The 22,276-nt window shown below is 37.1% G+C and overlaps 1 protein-coding gene across 5 annotated transcripts in view; it reads right to left on the reverse strand.

The window, feature by feature from the left end:
• The window catches only part of DYNC2H1 (dynein cytoplasmic 2 heavy chain 1), a 174,795-nt gene that overhangs the window by 111,902 nt on the left and 40,617 nt on the right, over positions 1-22,276 (reverse strand). For 4 of the 5 annotated variants that reach the window (XM_054849169.1, XM_054849197.1, XM_054849188.1 and 1 more), the window contains 15 exons: positions 21,615-21,766; positions 20,927-21,071; positions 19,569-19,671; positions 16,859-17,026; positions 16,601-16,725; positions 15,226-15,474; positions 14,325-14,433; positions 13,061-13,174; positions 12,080-12,222; positions 10,122-10,203; positions 8,639-8,793; positions 6,803-6,940; positions 3,281-3,394; positions 1,902-2,062; positions 1,613-1,736 (listed from right to left, as the gene is read on the reverse strand). In XM_054849169.1, the coding sequence (XP_054705144.1) occupies positions 1,613-1,736; positions 1,902-2,062; positions 3,281-3,394; positions 6,803-6,940; positions 8,639-8,793; positions 10,122-10,203; positions 12,080-12,222; positions 13,061-13,174; positions 14,325-14,433; positions 15,226-15,474; positions 16,601-16,725; positions 16,859-17,026; positions 19,569-19,671; positions 20,927-21,071; positions 21,615-21,766 (2,082 nt within the window). The remainder of the gene's footprint in view (positions 1-1,612; positions 1,737-1,901; positions 2,063-3,280; positions 3,395-6,802; positions 6,941-8,638; positions 8,794-10,121; positions 10,204-12,079; positions 12,223-13,060; positions 13,175-14,324; positions 14,434-15,225; positions 15,475-16,600; positions 16,726-16,858; positions 17,027-19,568; positions 19,672-20,926; positions 21,072-21,614; positions 21,767-22,276) is intronic. The other variant, XM_054849177.1, reaches the window with a different exon arrangement.

Below are 22,276 nucleotides of genomic sequence, written 5' to 3' on the forward strand. Positions count from 1 at the left end.
GTCTGTTTAAAAAATAATAATAATAATGGGTATCTTTACAACTATGAAGCGTCACTGAAGTTAAGAAGTTTTAAATTAACATGTAATTTATCAGTGCATTCCTTCTCAGGGAACTACAACTTTCCTTTTAAAAATAAGGAACTAGTATTTAAGAATTCTTTTTTTATAGCTACTGCCAAATCAATTCTCAAAGATCACCCATACATTTGATCATCATTAGTCCTCCTTTTTTAATTAAGTGTACTATTAACACTCTTCCTGCTACAAGGAGGCCAGAAGGAACCAGTTAAATTCCTTGATCTGAGTTCAAATTTATACTAGTGACAAAAGTGTCCGTAATAACTTCTTATCCCACCACTCCTCAGTCACCAACAAAATTCTCACTGTAATCTCTGTGTGGTAGGTTGACCCTGGCTGGGGGCCAGGTGCCCACCAGAGCCGCTCTCTCACTCCCCTTATTCACCAAACAGGGGAGAAAAGGCATAATGAAATGCTTGTAGGTCGAGATAAGGACAGGGAGAGATCACTCTCTAATTGTCGTCACGAGCAAAACAGACCAAACTTAGAGAGGGAATTCATCTAATTTATTACTAGGCAAAACAGAGTAGAGGAATGAGAAAATAAAATCAACTCTTAAAACACTTCCCCCCACCCCTCCCATCTTCCTGGGCTCAACTTCACTCCCGGCTTCAACCTTCCCCCCCTCAGCGGCACAGGGGGACGGGGAATGGGGGTTACGGTCAGTTCATCACACGGTGTTTCTGCCGCTTCTTCATCCTCAGGGGGAGGACTCCTCTCATCGTTCCCCTGCTCCAGCATGGAGTCCCTCTCACGGGGTGCAGACCTTCAGGAGCAAACTGCTCCAGCGTGGGGTCCCCCACGGGGTCACAAGTCCTGCCAGCAAACCTGCCCTGGCGTGGGCTCCCCTCTTCACGGGTCCACCGGTCCGGCCTGGAACTTGCTCCAGCGTGGGCTTCCCACGGGCCGCAGCTTCCTTCAGGTGCCTCCACCTGCTCCAGCGTGGGGTCCTCCACGGGCTGCAGGTGGAATCGCTACACCCCCTCATCCTTCCTCCATGGGCTGCAGGGGGACAGCCTGCTTCACCATGGTCTTCACCACGGGCTGCAGGGGGATCTCTGCTCCGGCGCCTGGAGCTCCTCCTCCCCCTCCATCTGCACTGACCTTGGTGTCTGCAGAGTTTCTTACATCTTCTCACTCCTCTCTCCGGCTGCAAAAGCTCTCCCTCTCTAAGTGTTTTTCTTCTTCTTAAATATGTTATCACAGAGGCGCTGATTGGCTTGGCCTTGGCCAGCGGCGGGCCCGTCTTAGAGCCGGCTGGCATTGGCTCTATCAGACACAGGGGGAGCTTCTAGCAACTTCTCACAGAAGCCACCCCTGTAGCCCCCCCGCTACCAAAACCCTGCCACGCAAACCCAACACACTCTGCTACACTTTTATCTCTTTATACTGAAAAATTCTGTAAGCAGAATTCACTTTTTCTCCAGTTTAAGTTCATTCTAAACATTATGTTGGCAAATCAGACAATAATGACTTTTTTTTCCTTTTTTTCTTTTTGTCTTTTTTCATTTTATGTAATGCAATTGGGAATTACCTTTGGATCAAAAGATGTTCTGTTTTTTGACAGAAGTTCTTCAACACTCTCTCGTATTTCTTTTGGAATATTACGAGCGTCAAAGGTTGCTATGTCCTCCCTCACACCTCTTTTGGCCAAGAAACTGTAAAAAGAATTCAATAACCAAGTAAAGAAGAAACAAATGTTACAAGAGGTTATTTCCCTATGAAACCAAAGAATTCTGCACACACATTATTCCTGAATATAACAGAAAGTATTGCATATTGTAAATTACTGTTTAAGTTTAAAGCTTAAATAAAATCCTCACCTCTTCATGCTCACCCATGATGTATCAAAAATCCCCATCAGCCGTAAAACTCCTTCTAGTATGTCTCTGATTATGTCAGGAGGCATCCGTAGAGACCGGATTTCTGATAAAGACTCTGGCTTTATATTTCCAACTGCTAATTTAGCTTCATTAACCAGCGGCTTAAAACATAAAAACACATAAAAAACATAAAAACTGAACATTTGCCATTTCAGTTTTCGTACAATTTCTTGTACCTTTTACGTATTTTATTACCTAACCAAGTGCCATTGATGCATATTCATGTGCACAAGTTGTTTAAACATTGCCATGTGTTTATTAAATGATAGTAATATTTCCATATAAAACAGCATATTATAGTCTTGACATTCTCTAACTTTTCATTCAGCCTTGTAATTCCTAAACATTATATAGAAATTAGTATCAAACATGTTTGTTTGCTCTTTTCTTCCATTGCTTAAAAGTTCATTGTGATACAGATATGTTTTAATAATGATGCTAATTACTATTTATAGGCATGCCTGAGGGTATCTTTGTAAAGATATGTAGAAGTACAGGTCACAAAAGCTTTCTATTTTAAGTAGCTAAATAAATCCAGACAGCCTTTGGCCTTATCAACAAATTATAAGAAAACAGAAGAAAGTTAAAGATTATCATTAAAGACTGTGCACACCTTGCACATCCTTCATATTTATTAAAGACCACAGAAAGGGATTTACCCTAATCCTGTAGTTCTATGTCACTTTCAACAGAAGAATATAATTCCTTGGTACCTATGATATTTAAAAGGAAAAAAAAACCTAAGTTGCTGGACTTTTCCCATATTAGTGCAATTAGTGCAATTTTAAAATGGATGGGATGAAAAATAGACTAAAAGCAATAACTGAACACACATACCTCCCAAAAATCCTGATGCTTAACGGCCATAAGGTCTCTCGAATGAGCAGTTTGCTAAAGTGCCATTAGGATATATAATTTTCAGAATTTAGTAATAACTGGAAATTAACTCTCTCTAACTAAGCCCTAAGATATTACCAGCTTGACCAAGACAGAGTAATGTAGTTGGTCTATATAAGATATAAGTAATTGGAAAACATCCATACAATCTGCAGAACTCAACTGTAGACCATGGTAGCATAGAAATAGCAACTGGAGGTAAGATTTGGCCTGAAAAATCTTTCTGTAATTAAGATCTAATAGGCAAATATGGCAAATAGAATCCTGTTTTCTAATGCATAAAAGTTTTAATATCAAGATAATTTAGAGTAAAATTTAAGCAATGCAAGGACAAATTTTGCAGAACCATTTTGCATGGCAGGACTTGAGTAAGTCAAATAAAATCAGACTGCAAAATATTACTTTTCCTCATCAGCTCTTACCTGAACCTCTTTTAGTTCATCTTCGATTTTTCTTTTTCTTTCTTCTATTTCTGCAGCCTCTTCTGCTATCCGGTGTTTTATTTTTTCCATTTCTGTTTTTTGCTCACTAGCATTCTGTGAGAAAAAGAATACCTTTAGCTTTCAAACTTACATAGATTTTATTCCTTTACAACTTTTATTTCTTTTAGTCTTGATTATAATTTGCATAATACCAATTGCAATAAAATATCTGAGACTATTTGATACCAGACAGGTTGACTAGGTAACTAAATTATATAGAATATGCATCTTTTGCTTTTACCATGTCTCCTTCCCTTTCTTTACCACAGACAAGAACTATACCTCTATTTTTGAGGCTCGTTATGACCTTTTTTCTCCTTGCCTCTGATTTTCCATTCCTTATCAACATGTCAGTCGCTCTCTAAAAGGATAAGAATGACAGCTTGTGTAACATTCTTACTGCATTTGAAAGTAGTATCTTCCTGCCATTGACTTTGTAGCTGCTCACATCTCTATTTATTTCATGACACCATTAAAACTCTCCTTTTCTATAAAAGCAGCAGTTGTGTTCAAACTACAACCTATTAGTCTAAAAATACTCATACATTATTTACTTGTAAATTTGCACCCATCTGTCTGTAAGGATATTTGTCTAATGTCCTACACATCTATTGTACACTGTTTGGGATTACATCTTTTTTGGGTTTTTGGGTTTTCCCCCCGCCCCCCCTGGATTTGTATTGTGCCTACCATACAGCAGACAGTAACTATTAGCCATCTCTAGGACTTCTAAGCACTTCAGTACAAAAATAAATACCTAGTATATAAAACCACAATAAAGAGGACCTTACATATCCTTAAGTTAACAAAAAAAAACCTAAAACAGGGACTACCAATGCTAGCTACAAAACAAATAACTGAGGATAAATGCATAAAATGCATAAAAGAAAATACTAATATTCTAGGCTCAGTTCACCTAAAAGATACAAGATAACAAAGACTAGAATTTATATTTTTCCAGTATAGAACACATTATTATGACCAGCAATTGTCGAGCTGAGTTGAACTTGTAACAGGAGGTAGCAGATGTATATAAGCAGAGAAAACCCCGAGATTAATAATAATCTTTCTGAGCACCTAACCCAAGCTATAGACCAGCGTGTCATTGAAGATTACATTCAAATCCATAAAACATCAGCTACATAAAACTAGATTAGAAATTTCATGCAAATGTACATGTACTGAATGCTAGCTCTCAATAAGAAAACCTTAAAATTCAGTTGTAGGTCAAAAGCCTTGCTCTGAAAGAAGATTAAAAGAGTCTGTATGTATTAGAGCCCTCTCTCTTACATAAACTAGAGTATTTGAAGTTACATTAAAATGTTAGAGGGCACCTACACTTTATGCTAATCTAAATAATCAGAATTCTACAGTAATTTTTCTGATGTCAGTGGGCCCATCATGTTTCATTGCTTTTGGCCTATTCTTGGATTTTGTCCTACAATGTAATATGTGCTATCCACACAACCTGTATCTCTACTGGACAACAGCAGACATACATTTAAAACAGGAATGAGGGAAAATGGCGTAATAAATTCTTTGAGGCCAGCAGTGAACACACCACGCCAATCATCATTATTCAAATTCATGTAGAGTAGGCAGATAGAACCTAAAGTACTAAAAATTGCCAACAGAAGTAGACTTATAAAAATGGGAAGTAATACATCTTCAAAGCACTGTGAACCAAATGGTTTGAAAGAGCAGGCATCCACTTTACTGCATATAGAGAATGTCTTTGTCATTGAACTTCATTTAAGTTTGTTTCAGACTTATCAGACTAAACCAGTGACAAAACAAACAGTGCAGTGACAACAGATTCATTACGTCTTATTCTACATTTATAATTCCTGGAAGTATCAATGCAGAGATCTATTTTCTGCACAGTTGTTTTATTTAACTGAGAAAACCACTACTAAAGAAAATGACCTTCTCAAAAAAGAGGTCTACCTCTGAGCTGCAGAATAAAAATTCAAGAAGTGATAAACACAGAGGTATTATTTAACCTTCTTTGAGGTTAACTTCTGAGGATCAGATCTCATGAAATACATACTTTCTGATAGTCCACAGATTTAAGTCCTGGTATTTGTTACTTAAAACAGTGCTACTTCTCAGTGTTTTGTTTGAAGTTCCTACCTGTAATTGTGATGGTGTGCTCTCCCCTTGGCCCCCAACCTGACCTTTATTTCCCAAAACTGCTCAGGCAATAACCACCAGTGGTGGTGGTAATGGAGGCACCTGGTCATGATGTCTGCAACTGCTCAAAGTGGATTTGGAGATAACAACACAATAGCCAAGGGCTGATTTGAGGAATGTGCCCACCTAACCAAGTGCTGGTCAATGTCCAACTCGAGCCAAGTTTGGAAGAAACAAACATCTGTGGTTGGTACGCAAATATGACTATTAGTCAATCATCTTACGCCCATGAATAGTGAGCAGCCTGAGAGCTCTTTGAGCTCTCCTGCATGGCAGCGGGCTGCACACCAGGATCTTCCCTTGAGTAGGGACACCTCCCAAGGTTACTCCTTGAAGTTGAGAGAATCCTTATCGTGTCACATACTCTGTAAGTGAATTGGGGATAGGTGCGCTGAAACTTTGAACGTCTTAGCGAAGTGATATAAAGGATTGATTGTGCATGTATAATCCCTTAGACATAAACTGTTGACCAAGTCTGAGACTAGGACTGGATCCAGCCACACCTAGACTCGTCTGAGTAGGAGTTTAGAAAGCAAGGGGGGTCCTCTCTGAACTTCGTGACTCAACAGGAGGGTCTCCCTGACAGTTTTGTCTGACCCTGTCCTCTATGCAGTAAATAATCAGGCATACCTTGCCATCAAATCTTGTTAATTGACTGTTGCATTTACCATCGAACTTTGTTAACTCACTTTGCTATCAATAAAATACATTGCTGCTTCTCTCTTCCGAGTGAAGTGCATCCCTCTCTCTCCATCCGCAACAGTAATAAACATTGTAAAATGGATCAGTTTGGATTTATGAAGTTCTAGAAAAACTTTCAGACTAAACTACAGGAGTAAATACTACTCAAATGCAAAACTTGCACTGATCTCTTCCTACTCTATCAGTTGAAATTGCCCAGAGAGGTTGTGGAGGCCTCCTCCCTGGAAGTGTTTAAGGCCAGTGGATGAGGCTTTGGGCAACCTGCTCTAGTGGAGGATGTCCCTGCCCATGGCAGGCGGGTTGGAACTAGATGATCTTTGAAGTCCCTTCCAACCCAAACCATTCTACGATTCCATAAAATATAATTTAAATTATATAATCCTCTGTCCTGTTGCAAGTTTATTCAAGCCTCAGGACTCAGGCATTCCCTTAGGCAAATTCTTCTAAAAGCATCAGGTTTTGTAACCCTTGAAAAGAATACAAAGCACAGGCAGTTATGGACACCACAAACAGAAAAGCATCTCTTTTTTTTTTTTTCTCCACTTTTGAAGTGACTGTATACAACACCTGCATAGATACTGTAATTTCTTGAAGGGCGGCATCAGCTTCATCCTGCTTCGTTTTGAGTAAAATGCTTTGTTCTCCAGCTTTTCTGTTCAGTTCATCTACCAGGGCTTTAGCTTCATTCAGCTTTGAAACACCTGCCTATAAAAGTTTATAAGAAGCAGTTATTTAGCAATGAATTTCAAATGGATTTAAATGAAGGTTGGTTACAAATAATATGCACAAACTACGAGTGATGTAGACTAATATTCTTACTTTTTTTATGTTCCACATTTTCTCAATATTATTTACATTTTCTTAATATTATTTAAACTAAAAATGAGATTTGACACTCCTAGATGTGTTGCTGTAAGAAGTATTACTACATCAAAAAGCTAAAAACAAAATTCTCAACATAACAAACTTTTAATGAAACAGCAACTAGTATATAATCATTTTTTCATTAATTCAATAGTATTTCAGTTAACTGATATTAACTCCATACATGTCCTCTAAAAGCCAACTTACAAAAATTAAACAAATTGAAACAAATTAAATTATCCTATTTCTACATATTTGTGCATTTTGTAAAGAACATAGATGTACATAAAACAAAGCCTCAATTATGCTTAAGATTAACTACTTTCTTTATTCACACTTTCTAAATTATTTACTTTATGGTAAACAGATAACAGAATTATTTCAAGATATATTGGAAAAAAAAAATATTACCTGGAAGATGTTTTGATTTAGGATACACATCTCTAATTTTCATATAAATGATTACATTTATTTAACAAGAGCATTTAACAAGTAAATGAGTGTTTGTCACAAGCAAACCACAGCTAGTTTCTAAATAAATAAAAAAGCAATTTCTATCATTACAAACCTAAATCTTCCTGAATTGCTTACTACAGTGATGGAAAAATATTGGCAGGCAGAATAAAACCAGAGTAGAATACAAGGCAAGGAAGTCATTTGTTTTGACAGATTCTTTAAGAAGAAATACAGCTTTGCAAGTGTGGATTCAGAACAGCAGCAAGGGTCACTGGGAAAAGGAGCTGAAAGGGAAGGGAAAAGGGTAAAGACAAAAGTTACATGTCCTAAAGGATCGTACAGATCTTTCCAGAAATATACTGGGGGGAGGGAAGGAAGTATGACTGGCAAGATAACAAATGAGTTTCAAAAATAAGCACATTATGCATACAGACCAGGAGCAAAATGACATCTGTGAGGTGAACTGCATTTGGTCTAGAACTGCGTAAAGGTTTGAACTGTGGAAAAGGAATTAGAAATCAATTCGAAAACACAAAATGAGAGAAAAATCCCAACAAAGGGAATCTTGGCCAAAGGTACGCAAGAGCATTATGAGGTTTAACATAACAGCTTGTTGAACTAGAAGGACATAAGAATCGCACAAAGCAGGAAGTTGCTGTAGAGATATAAAGAAAGGGATGGAATATGGAGCTACATGGGGAAAATTTATACAAGCAGAGGCAGGACTTCAATTGATGGAAAGATGATGCGTTGTTTGCAACATATTCCAAACATATGGGTAAAAAAGTTTAAAGTGCTTTCAAGTACTTTTTACTCTTCCAAGAAAACATACCCAGTCTGATACATTCTTGAGAAAAAATATTAATGAAAACAAGAAACTACTCTTCGCTCTTTGAGGCATTTGAACAGAGATGTGCATTAAGATTCATACTATTCCTCTCCTGAAAACACACCATGAGCATATGCCAACAGAGGATACCTCACACAACCATGTCAGCAGCTACCGCCCATTAATACACAAGACATTTCCAAATGTGAGAGTATTTTGAAAAGCCATATGTTAAAAATGTTTTAAATACATACCTGCAAGTGCTTCTGTCTTTTTATTAGCTCTCTTCTTTTATTGTTATTGATGGAACTGTATATATGAAGGAATGTCATATACCTGCTAGGTGTTGCTCCATACATTTTACATGACTCATGGATTGCCAGAAATGACTTCAGAAAATCAGAATCACCTGTACAACATAATTGGTTACACTGATAATAATATACTCATTCTTATCTCACATTAAAATAGCTAAGGAAGAGCAACAGAGTATGTTTTTTTAGATATGAATTAAAGGCATTCAAAATATCACAAAGTATATACTTTTTTCAAAGTTCTCTCAAGCAAACAACATGTAATTACATTTGAAACACATAATCTTCAGAAAGAAATACACTGAAATTATTTCAAAGCTGTAATATATTTCATTGATGTTTGGAAAAGAAGGCATAATTAATTGCAGATTACTGAGGGCTAATCATAATAGAAACTTTATTTCCACAGAAATTGAATTTGAAAATACTTGGACTTTTTTAGAAAGGAAGCCCATATGATTTTGTCTTCTCCCTTGTCTCTGATCGCCAGTAGACTAAAAGATCTTTCTGAACATTCCAGGTCCTTCAGTTTGTTGAACAGTTTCTCAAAAGAAGCCCAAAGATACTGTAAAATAAATTGTTTTACCCTACAAAAGAAAAAATTGCTAAAACAGTTCTACATGTAAAGGAATGCCTTTAGTAAGTACAGAGGCATAGATTTACTACCATGATCTAGGATGAAGATGGATGGTAGCATGAACACTAAATCCTAAGTTTGTCCATTATTCTGATGGGCTGGAATGCCTATTAAAAAGCAGTACAAAACAAGAAACTCCAAGTGAACCATAAAACAAGAAATCCCAAGTGAACCACTTAGCATTTTATACTCTGTAGGCTCCATAACTTCTAAGTGCTACTTAGACTAAAGCTTTTTATAAAGTGGCTAAAAACTGTATTATGCAAAAGAGCGCTGGCACTGGTCTCCTAGATGATGTTTGACACCCTATTTTTAAATTGTTTAAATTTGAAATTTCATTATAAAACCAAATTATTCTGAAAAGGGAGCATTACTTAGAAGAAATTAGCTATTGGAGATGAAGACTTATCGAAGTAAAATGAGCAGGTCTAGGACAAGAATAATGAAAACCTATAGACTAAAAACCTCAAAATATCACATTTTGATGTTGTGAAATAACACCCACATAGAAGGAAGACACAGAACAAACAAGATGCAGCTTAATCAGTTTATAAAATTGAATATACATAGTGATTGCTTGTGCCAGAAGAGACTGGGTTTGATCAGTTAGGATGTATGTTCCAGACTAATGTTCCCTTGTGTAAAATGCCTGCCATGTGAACAATACTAAAGTCTGTCAATATGCTGACAAAAACATACTCAAAGTATCTATTCTATTATCTATCCCCAACACAGGACTGAATAAGTGGTTAATAATAATAACTAGTAGGTCCACATAAATATTACCTGAATATTTTTTCTTAAGTTCCTTACGTGTTTTTCCAGTCTTTTCTTGCTCATCTAAATCATACAGAAACATTTCAGGTATCTAAAAAAAAAGAAGATGATTTTTTGTATGAAAATTATGAGCAATGAAAATTTGAGTTAAAATAAAAACAACAAACTTTCAATCTAATTTGTCATTTGAAAAGACTGAATATGATAGCTTTCTTCAGAATAATGTATTTACAGAATATTCATAGCATTAAAAAGATCAATTCTGCCTTTCCCTGTCACTGATAACTTCCTGTTCTCTCAAGCAGAGGAGCTTTTGCTGGCTTTAAGTACAACCTGACTTTGAAACTGAGGCACAATGGCTGGTGGAGGATCTCCCATAACCCAGGCAGAAATCGACATGCTGCACCATCTACTCCCATGGCTCTCCCAGCAGAGCAACCAACCCCATGGTGCAGGTGTGAAACCTATCATGATGAGTCAATGGGAGAGGCTGGATCACCTTCCAGACTAGACTGAGGTGGTTACTGCAGAGGAGTCTGGGGACACATTATGGGATGACCTTTTCAGATTGCACAAGAATTACTAAGGGTTGGTGAGGCACTTGCAGGAGTTGGCTGCCAGACAGACTAGAAGGTCCAGGCCAACTGCCTGAGAGACTGTGGAGTCTGGGAGTCAAATCAGACCCAGCTGCATGTGTCTCTGCGTGTGTACATGTACATATGTGCCTGTGCAGGACGGAACAGAGAGGATCCTAGATGCAAGGCCAGCTACTGGATGGACTGGATATCTAAGCCCAGTTACTAGAAGGATACACTGTGTGTCTGTGTGTGCCCATAAGTGTGTGTGTTTGTGCACACACAGTAATGCAGGCTGCACCAGCAGTTGGAGTGGGGCTGCAGCCTTAGGAGCTTGTACATCCAGATGCCAGCAAATGTGGAGGCCAGGGGATGCTGAAGGAACCACTGGAGGCTCTGTGTGTCTGTGCCCAGCTAGCAGAGGGATCCACACTCTGCACACATACGTATTTCCCACTAACGGTCCTTCACTGTGATCTCTCAGAGAGGGGAACAGGATGATGTGTTTCATAGAATCATAGAATAGAATAGAATCATAGAATGGTTTGGGTTGGAAGGGACCTTAAAGATCATCTAGTTCCAACCCCCCTGCTACAGGCAGGGACACCCTCCACTAGACTACATCGCCCAAAGCCTCATCAGTTTGTGCTAAGGGTTTCTGTTTGTGTTGTTCTGTGTGGCCATTCACATGTATATATGTGCTATATAGGTGTGTTTGTGTACGTGCCTGCTGGGAATACATGCTCAGTTTCACCACTCATTCAAGCTGGGGCTGTGAAGCTGTGGCAGCCTTGCCCCTATCAAGGTACTGGATTTGGCAATCTCTTAACATATAGAAGTAATATATATATATATCTTTCTCAAACTTACACTGTGAACATCCTGAAATAAGCAGATTTTGATCCTAAAAAGAATATACTGACTCCATTCCATCAAGCAAAACACTTAACAAAGATTCAAGAATAACATAAGGTTTACAGTGCAATCTTAGATCTATAGCAGCTCATATACACATAAACCTATTTTTAAACTAGCTGTCAAGCATACAAGTGACAGCAGATATCATCAGCATAGCTGGCTTCAACATTTTGCTTGCAGTCTATTTCTATTTTGCTCTTAAATGCTGTGTTTGATCAGTCATAGTCACCATTTTGTTCAAGTCAGCACGCAGAGAGAACAAAACATAATGTTGCTGGTAAAATAACAATGCTAATATTACTTAACCGTTCTGCAGAATTTTCTGGCTTTTTAGGACTGCATAAATGGATTAAACAAGTGCAGTTACAATTATTCATTCACAACTTCAAATATTTTGATCTTATTCACCAAAGCTCAGTTATTTTTGGAGATGCTAATTTAAAGAAATGATAATTTTTAATTAATTCAATTTACCTTTTCCATACTGTTTTCTGACCAGGTTTCCATCCACAAAACCTGACATTTCTTGTACAGTGCTGGATTACTTTCACAATTTATTGTGAAATTTAAATTGGTAGAATCCATGATCAAGACAACATGCAGATTTTGTTGGATGCCTAAGAAAATGCAACATAGTAAGTATTTCATAGATAACAATCTGACTACATGATGGTAGATTTATTGCAAATACAACATAATTTACTGTCCTTCAAATACTTATCACAAGATAATTTCTGAAAAAAAGATAGTATTACATCACATCAGACTAGGGCAAGAATGTTTATAAACAGAATTTAAACAAATTAATCTAACATCATGTATTTTCATTATGTATATTACAGTATATTTTTTTAATTTAGAAGAGCTGACCGTATTTAAATAGATACCACTAGTTCTCATTCCAATACAGACCAACAGAACCTATTAGAAGTAGTTCCAGGGCCCTTGAGTATGACTGCCAACATCTGTATTCTTTTAGTCACATTCTTCTATTTATTTGTAAACTATTTAATCTTCTTGTTGGTCCAAGGAAGAAACACAAATAATTAAGAAATCTATCTGTAAACTTGCTTATGATTACTTAGAATCCAAAGTGATTTGTAAGTATAATTGACAAATAGAAGAAAATTCTGTTACTAGATATATAAGCTAAACAAACCAGAAAATGATGGGGATAAAAGCTTTCTTCCTTCTAATTACTTTCAACAGCAGATTTCATAACAGCTTTGTAGAACATTCATGGATACAAAGTTTCAGACAGAAGAATGAATTTTAAGCTGAGGGTTCTGTGCCCTCGAATATCACACTGTAATCATTATTCCTGCCTGTTTTTTAAAAACTAAGTGAAAGTTAAAAATGCACACAAAACAATGACCACTTAGAAATTATTTGTCCATTATTATACCACTTTTGTAACTTTGTAATAAATTATAACTTATAATTCTGTTCACATACGGTATGTGAAATAGTTGAAAATTGGTCCTGTAAATCCATCTTGTGAAGCTTGATCCTTCAGAGGAGATAGCAATGGTTCTAATTCTTCTATTTTGTATAGCCCAGGAACCTCTCCTATTTCAAGAATGAATTTAAAATGTCAGATCAAATACACTATCATACAAATTCCTCTGAAGGATTCCCTTGAACCCTCTGTATAGAGTTTGAATATGGCAGTATTCACCTCTGTACTTCCATGAGGATCATCCCATGTACTTCATCATTCTTTTCTTGATATCATGAAAACAACTAACTAAATTATAGTGATTCCATTTAACTTAAACAGCCTACTTTGTTTATATTACTGAAATATACTTCAAAAACTCATTCAAATCTACCCAAAGACAGTGATCCAATACTGCATACAAAACAAATCGAATCAGGCTTTGTAATACACCAGAAAACAGAAACATGAAAGAGAGTAGTTATCTAGGTACTCAGACATAGAGGTTGGATAATGAGAATCTGATACTGTAAGGAGACTTGGATTTGCACCTGGGAGACAGAAAAATCTGGTGCTCTTGTTAAGCAGCTCTTAAACTACTGCAGTTCCAAAAAAACATTTAGTAAGTTAGACTTGGTCCTTCTGTGATCTCTCTGATCAAGGAACAAAGCTAGATAACAAAATAAAGTCACTTTTGTTATTTTTTATTACTATTTATCATCTCATTACTTTCAGAAAAGTGGGCTTTGCTGGTGTTCATTTAAGTAGAGGACTCAGTCTATACAATCTAATAAAAAACATTGGGACACTTCTCAGTTTTCAATGTTATTAGAAAAGGGAAGCTGTGGAGTAGAACACATTATCATTTTGTTGTTACATTACTATAAAGAACTCCTTTGAAATAAGTTACTTAACTGGCAGCTTCAAAGAATTGAAAGCACCCCTACTGTAGGATAGGTTAAAGGATAGCTAAGAGAACTTCAAGTCAGTTTCTCATGTACAAGCACTCTAGCAAAAACAGTGTAGAAAGCTAACACTTCTGCTATGGACATAACATATAGAATATACAAAGCAGGTGATACACGATCCAATTTGCTCCCAGCCCAGCCCCCTTTATATGCTAAGCATGATGTCATATGGTATGGAATATCCCTTTAGTTAGCTGGGGTCACCTGTCCTGGCTGTGTCCCCTCCCGGCTTCTTGTGAAAATTAACTCTATCCCAGCCAAAAACCAGGACAGTGGTAAAAGTAGTACCGTAATCTTTTTGGACTTGTCTCACCTGAAGACAGTAAACTGTTGATCATCTCAAGGAAGGTGGAATGAACAAACTGATAGTCTTCGAGCAGCAGTACCACCTGCTGAGCTTCAATGCCTGCAAGCTCCATCACCTGGAAGCAGGGAAGACATTTAAATCTCAATATATAGAATATATGTATTGTTCATAAGAGAATGATAATCTTTCCTTGATTATAATATCAGATATATATTTTCTCCACAGCATCTACACTATTACACATTTACAAAAGATTCCTAGGTGATTCAGATATATGAGATATCAAATGTAAAGAACATTCTACATAAATGTACAGCTTGGTAATGAAAAAACAATTAAATCAGACTCTTTCATAGAGTGTATTTATGTTCCAGATGTGACTCAATTATATAGTTGTATTGCTCTTTTGTGTGGGCTTAGCTCTAGAATTTTCTTTAGCATTGCTGAAAGCACTGGGAAGTTCCCGATTCAAGGTTTGCATTTGTTTTTAAATAAAATGTACATTTTCATCGATCAATAAAATTTTATTTGATTCAGCTACTATTCTATTAACTGGTAGACCATAGTAGAGACAAAAAATAAAATTACATACAAATATGAAAACACAGACATGAAAAAAAACTTTCCAATATGCACATAAACTTAGAATTTATGAAGTCCATATCACTCATAAAAACAGCTCTGGTGTTCAAAAAAGTCGAGTTTCAGGTAATTACCATAAAGAACAGTATACACATCTAGACACTGAGAACTTGTGTCTGAAATCTACTTGTTTCATTTACATTGTTGACATTTTGCTTTTCTTAAAATACCTCTTCACACAACACTTCTGTGTCCTTCAAAATTCCCATATACTTTTTTTTTAATACACACAACACTACAAAATGGAAGACACTGAGTGACTTACATATTTAAGATCATTTCTGAACTGCTTCGGCTCATAGCTTCTGGAAATTTTGGGAGTAATCAGAACAGCTCCGTGCATATGACTAACTAAAGAGGTAACTGTTCGACGACCTACACCACTCCGTCCTGCCAAAAGAAGTGATCCTCCAGGAAAACTTAGCACTCTGTCCACTTTAGACGTATAACAGAGGACTTCTTGGAACAGTAAAATCTCTGTCTCTTTTTTGTCTCGCCCATAATGAATAATACCCTGTTAAAAAAGAAAAAAAAAAAAAGTGTTCATTAGTAATAAATAAAAGCAGTAAGATATGAAAACATCCAACATTTAAAAGTTTAGAAAAGAAGGGCTTGAAAGCTTAAGAGACCACGATGGTATTCATTAGAAATAATTATTTATGTGACAGAATTCAGATATCTCACATACCCTGTACCAGTAATGAACAGATGACATTAGCCCCAGCACCAGGATACCCTAGAAGTCTTTGATATATTGAAATAGAAACCTACCACTGAATTAATTAAAATTAAATAATGGACCAGAACAAAGTCTGAGCTGTGTCTCTGACTACAGATTAATTAATACATAACTTAGAAGAGTGTTCTAGGCAGCTAATTGCTGCATAACTGCAGATTATGGAATTTCCTAGAGAAACACACATAACAACAGATCCTACGATTAAATTCTGGCCTTGTTATACTTAATAAAACTTCATCTTTGAAGCCCAACATAATTGTGTAGTCAGAAAAAAAGAAAAAAAAAACTACCACTCTGATTACTGAGGCTATTGAACTTCATCATTTCCCATAAAGTCTATTGGTCACAAGTTGGCAATTAAGGAGAAGGAGTAGTTTCCCACTCTTGCAGAGTACATCAAACACCACCAATAAGGAGAGATGATCTCAAAGCTCTCATCCTGAAAATCAGTCAGCCTAGCAGAGTTAACACGTTTGCATTTCCTCAAACTCATTTTTTGTACTTTACTGTTTAAAAGCATGCCAAATCTCCAAACAATCAATTTGTATTTCTTCAAATAAAAGTTACGTTAACAAATTACAAATTCAAAAAGTAAATATTTAATAAAACACTTTGGTACTCAAACATATGCACATCAATGTTTCTCAAAATGTTGTTCATAAAACTGTTGTAAATCACCAGAAATACGACTGATGCCCTTTCACTAAAATAACCTTTCTATGTGATACTTCCTACTGCCTGCCACATGCATCACAAACCTTCCCTCACTTGACCAAATGCAAAAGATGATTCCTCAAACCAGCAGCAGATCCTACTCTAAATCTGGTGCTCACATGTTACATCCTACAAAAAAAATGTCTAGACTAATCCTTGCTGTGTATATTCTTTAATTTTGTCTCACTTTTTGAATAATATCTTTCAGGTCTGATGAGTTTAGTCTGCCAAGTGGCCTTCCATGTGGTGGTAGTGCCTGTCCTGGTGTGACGAATGCCTCTTGACAAGCTCCCCAAGTTACATAGAAGATATCTGTGAAAATAAAAGGAAGCATTTGAAAGATTAGGTGCTCAGGTCATATGCTATCTGACTTGATCAGACTGATTTGATTAGGCAGTTCTAAACAAGTATTTCAAGTTTGTGTAGCACATCTCAAATGGTTTACCTGCCATATTGTCCAGAACATCTGAGCCCCAATCACCTTGGAACACTTTCATCAAAACATTATCAAATATTTGAAGTTCTTTCATGCCAACAATTTTGTCACGGAACAAACAATGTGCTTCATAAGCAACAATTTCCAATACATGGTCTGCAGTTTGTGTTAATGATCCTACAAAATTTAAGGAGAAATTTTACATTTCTCAAATTTTTCATTTAAAATATGAGATTGAAAATGAGTAAGTGAAATTACATACCAGCAGGAGAGCATCAGCAAGGAAGAAATAAAAGAAAAAGTAAACATTATGAAGTGCTTTTTAATAATATCTTTATGGACCATTACACAATAAAATGAAACATATCCTACTCAAACAAGTTCTCCAGTTTAGTGCCAGCATTCTAATGAAAATGAGCAAGGTGTTGCACACAAAGTAAAAATTAAAAGACAAAACTCCGGGCAATGAAAACAAGAAAATCCAGGAGACTGTTTTAAAGGGGAAGAGAAAGACTGATAACAAATACTAAAATAACAATTAATACCCAAACCAGTCTGTATTATAAAATGCCACTAGAGAATACAAAGCTTCAATATTCTTCACAGAAGTAAGAAGGAAGGTGAGATGAGTAAATGACACACCATATTGTTCGTCACTGTGGTGGGCTGACCCTGGCTGGAGGCCAGGTGCCCAATAGGGCCGCTCTATCACTCCCCATCCTTGACTAGACAGGGGAGAAAAGGTATAACGAAAGGCTCGTGGGTTGAGATAAGGACAGGGAGAGATCACTCACTAATTATCGTGACGGGCAAAACAGATTGAACTTAGAGGAAAATTCATCTAATTTATTATCAAGCAAAACAGAGTAGAGCAATGAGAAATAAAATCAAATCTTAAAACATCTCCCCCCACCCATCCCTTCTTCCTGGGCTTAACTTTACTCCTGGTTTCAACCTCCTCCCCCCGCAGAGGCACAGGTGGATGGGGAATGGGGGTTGTGGTTAGTTCATCACACGGTGTCTCTGCCTCTCCTTCCTCCTCAGGGGGAGGACTCCTCACACTCTGGCCCTGCTCCAGCCTGGGGTCCCTCTCACGGGAGACAGTCCTCCACCAACTTCTCCAACATGAGTCCTTCCCATGGGCTGCAGTTCTTCATGAACTGCTCCAGCGTGGGTCCCCCATGGGGTCACAAGTCCTGCCAGCAAACCTGCTCCAGTGTGGGTTCCTCTCTCCACAGGGCCACAGGTCCTGCCAGGAGCTTGCTCCAGCACGGGCTTCCCATGGGGTTGCAGCCTCCTTCAGGTGTCTCCACCTGCTCCAGCATGGGGTCCTCCACAGGCTACAGGTGGAATGCCTACACCTCCTCATCCTTCCTCCATGGGCTGCAGGGGGACAGCCTGCCTCACCATGGTCTTCTCCATGGGCTGCAGGGGAATCTCTGCTCTGGCGCCTGAAGCACCTCCTCCTCCATCTGCACTCACTTTGATGTCTGCAAAGTTTCTCACACCTTCTCACTCCTCTCTCTGGCTGCAAAAGCTCCATAGGTTGTTTTTCCCTTCTGAAATATGTTATCACAGAGGCGCTACCGCTGTCACTGATTGGCTTGGCCTTGGCCAGGGGCGGGTCCGTCTTGGAGCCAGCTGGCATTGGCTCTATCAGACACAGGGGGAGCTTCTAGCAGCTTCTCACAGAAGCCACCCCTGTAGCCCCCCACTACCCAAACCTTGCCACACAAACCCAATACAGTCACTGAAAAAGTGTATGCATATGTCACCTTCAGATACAACAATGGAATCCTTAAATGGGCTGAGATTACCCATTCATTGATTATCAGTATAGCTTTCCTGACCTCATTCAAGCTACAATTTGATGATTCCAGAAAATAAATTCTTATCACTTTTGTACTCTTTAAGCAGCCCTCTATGTAATCCTTTAATTAATGTAAGAGCTAAAACATAATAAGGAGTAATTGCTCATGATCTTGTAATAATAGCAATTTCAGAGACACAAACAAGATTAGAAATAAGCCTATGCTGTCTATTTGGAAAAGCGCACAAAATTGAATACCTTTACAAATTTTACCATTTCCAAAGTTAAAAAAAGAAGAACTTTCAGACTGGATTGTAATTATCAAGCACTCCCAAATTGTGAGAATATTTAGGCTCTTTATATATATATATTTGTAAAGTTTTACAGAGATGAGAGTTTTCTAGATGTTTTCTATATGTTTGAGGGTTGTCATATTCTTCTTTTGTTAAGTAGCTCACAGATGATGTGTATCAGTTGTAGTTCCACAGTCCCCTCACCAAGTTTATAGAACCAGGTATAAAAAGACAGGCATGATAGGAAGTGTCTGGGAATCCAGAAGACAAGAGATGTGTTCAGAAGAAACCCAACCCAAAACTCTCCAAAACCAGAAGAAAATGGTGGGGAGTAGGGGGTACACTTCAAGTTCCCATAGCACAGAAAGCAGTATAATCTATAAATAGCTCCCACATGTATTTTAAAACATCACTGGAGTTTTTTAAACTTGTTTAATATATGTTACAGAATGAACTATTAGGCATTTTTTCCCCTCTAATGAGTTATAGACAGTTCACAGTGTAGAAAGAATACCATAGGTGAACGAGTTGCACGTGGAGTCAACAGACTGACATCAGTAGTAATTTAGGTTATTTTAGAACTGCTTTATCAATGAAAACCAAACAAATTACTTACCACCTACTAAATTGTATCTGAATAAACCAAGAACCCACTGAGTAAGAATACATGGTGTAAAAAGGTAATGACTGTGATCATCAACAGTGAACTTCGCTCGTACCTAAAAATGGAAGTTAAGAGGAGAGGAAAAGTGATATTTTAAAATGTAACACACTTGGAGAATTTTCTAAAATACCAGATAAATTAGTTTTCTATTTAGTCTATATATGTAGATATTTCATTAATGCACTCTAGTTTTTTGAAAAGTGCAGAAATTAATTGTTTAAATAGTGGTTTCTGACCACAGAAAATTTACTCATAACTAGAACATTTCTTCTGTACCATTTTTGATGCAAACAACTGCACACGTCACCTAGGACTGTTTGTGCAGTATTATTAGACCAAACACACAATTTTTTAAAGAAATACCAAATATAAAATGCAAAGAAAATATAAAAGTGTAATAAAAAACTACTTAAATCAGTAACTTAGTCACTACAAAAGACTTCTTATAGAAATACTAACTCTTCCCCCAGAGAGGATATTTGAATTTACAACTATACATTTAATTCAAAGAGTAACTGTCTTCCTCAGTTATTTGGTCCTACTGTGATGAAATTTAAACTTAGATTTCTTCAAATACATTGATTACATCATATGAAACTCCTGCTGACTGGCACATGCTAGCCAGTGACTATACCCACATTCCAGTCATAAAGATCAGTTTTATATCATGGTTCTGTCTACACGGAGACGTGCATACATTCTTGGAACACACACTAAGCACTTACATCCCCACAGCACCTACTCCAGTAACACTACGTACATGATTAAGAAAAACAAGTACTTACACGTTTTGCTAGATAGAAGTCCATAAAATTTTAATTGGGGGGATAAAATGAACTTGCGTGTCTAAACACCTATTTTTAACAGTGTAAAATTTTACTAGGTAGTCCTTGATGTGTGTAAAGGACTCCACCCTCATATTTTTCTTCTCTATTCATAACAGCATCCACAACATCTGAGTACATAACAGTCTTTGAAGTACACTGTCTCATCATCCATTAAGTGGAAAACACTATTATCCCCATTTTATAAATGAAGAACTGAAAGCACAGATGGGTTAAGAAGCTTGCCAAGATCATACAATAAATTTGTGGGAAAGCAAGAGCACTTACCACTTAGTTTGCCTCTAATACCTAGGATGCTCTGCAAATAAGTAGCTCTAAAATTGACATCAACATTATGAAAAAGATATATACTTGGATTTTAATACTGATAAAATTTTTTATTCTCTTGTTAAAATCAAAAGCCAATTATTTTTTACAAAAATCTGAATTCTCCATCTCCATGAAAAAAAAATTAAATTTTCATACCTGTTCATATACTTGAACCATAGATCCTGCTAGCTGATGTATTTTTGGTAAAGAACCCCAAATGGGGTGATTCTTTAGGTTTTTCTGTAGCACAGGTTCCAAGTAGGCACTATAAATTGTTTGCAGTTGGTCTCTTTCTGGATAGCTACAAATGAAAAAAAAAAAAAAGTAATCATCATGGATTATCATTGTTAATTTTTTTTATTAAAAAGATTCAAAGTTATAGACACAATTACTGAGAAATTTCAATTAATAGCACCTCCATCTAGCAGCTAAGTAAAATTATCATTTTATTGCAATAAGCCAGCCTCAGAATTTTTCTAAATGCATCTTTAAATGTGTTCAAACTTAAAAACAAACAAATAAACCAACTTCTTTTCAATTTCTCTAATTTTGTAACCAAACGGCACCTTGATATACAGCTGCAGAGAGCAGTTCACTGAAAGCAAAATCATCCAGCAGGAAACATATTTCAAACAATTCACTATCAAGAGGTAGCTACAGATTGCTCCTTAGCTGGTTTCTAGTGCCAAGAGGCATCAAACAGCACCAAATCTGAAGATCCCAAACTGTTAGAAAAGATGAAAGACTAGAACAGCCACATCTTCACAGACTAAATTGAGCAAGGGCCCTATAAACAGAGACTGAATCTGAGTTCGGAGAGTCAAACTAATTTCCACATACTTACTCAATTGCACAGAGACGAACAATAGAAGTAAATCTGGAGGTAAGTTTATGTCTTCCTAATGTTCCTCCAGCAGACATGGAAGCCACAATTTGGATGTTTTCTAAACCAACCCATTCCAGATTTTCATCATAAAATCCTTGATATGTAAGAACCTTTAATAATTAAATAAATATTTCATTAAAAGAAAGCCAACAGAGTATGGTACAAAAAAAAAAAAAAAATCAGTGTGAAGTATACCATTATTACTGTTTTCTTAATTTGCAGAGGTATACTACTCTTCCCAGTTTGATGTTAGCTGAAAACTTGCTGCCCCGTTGTCCAGATCTTTAATGAGGACATTAAACAGGTACTGGCTTCCAACTAGACTTTGTGCCACTGATCACCAGCCCTGGGCCTGGCTGTTCAGCCAGTTTTCAACCCACCTCACTATCTGCTTATCCAGCCCGTACATCAACAGCTTTTCTGCGAGGATCTTTTGGGAGACAGTAACAATGGCCTTAGTGAAGTCCAGGCAGACTACATTCACTGCTCTCCCCTCCTCTACCAGGTCAGTCATTTCATCATAGAAGTTTATCAAGTTGGTCAAGCATGACTTGTCCTCAGTGAATCCATGCTGACTACTCCTGATGATTTTCTTGTCATTCGTATGCCTACTGCATTAT

Source organism: Grus americana, chromosome 1 (assembly GCF_028858705.1).
Source record: "Grus americana isolate bGruAme1 chromosome 1, bGruAme1.mat, whole genome shotgun sequence".
Classification (NCBI taxonomy): domain Eukaryota; kingdom Metazoa; phylum Chordata; class Aves; order Gruiformes; family Gruidae; genus Grus; species Grus americana.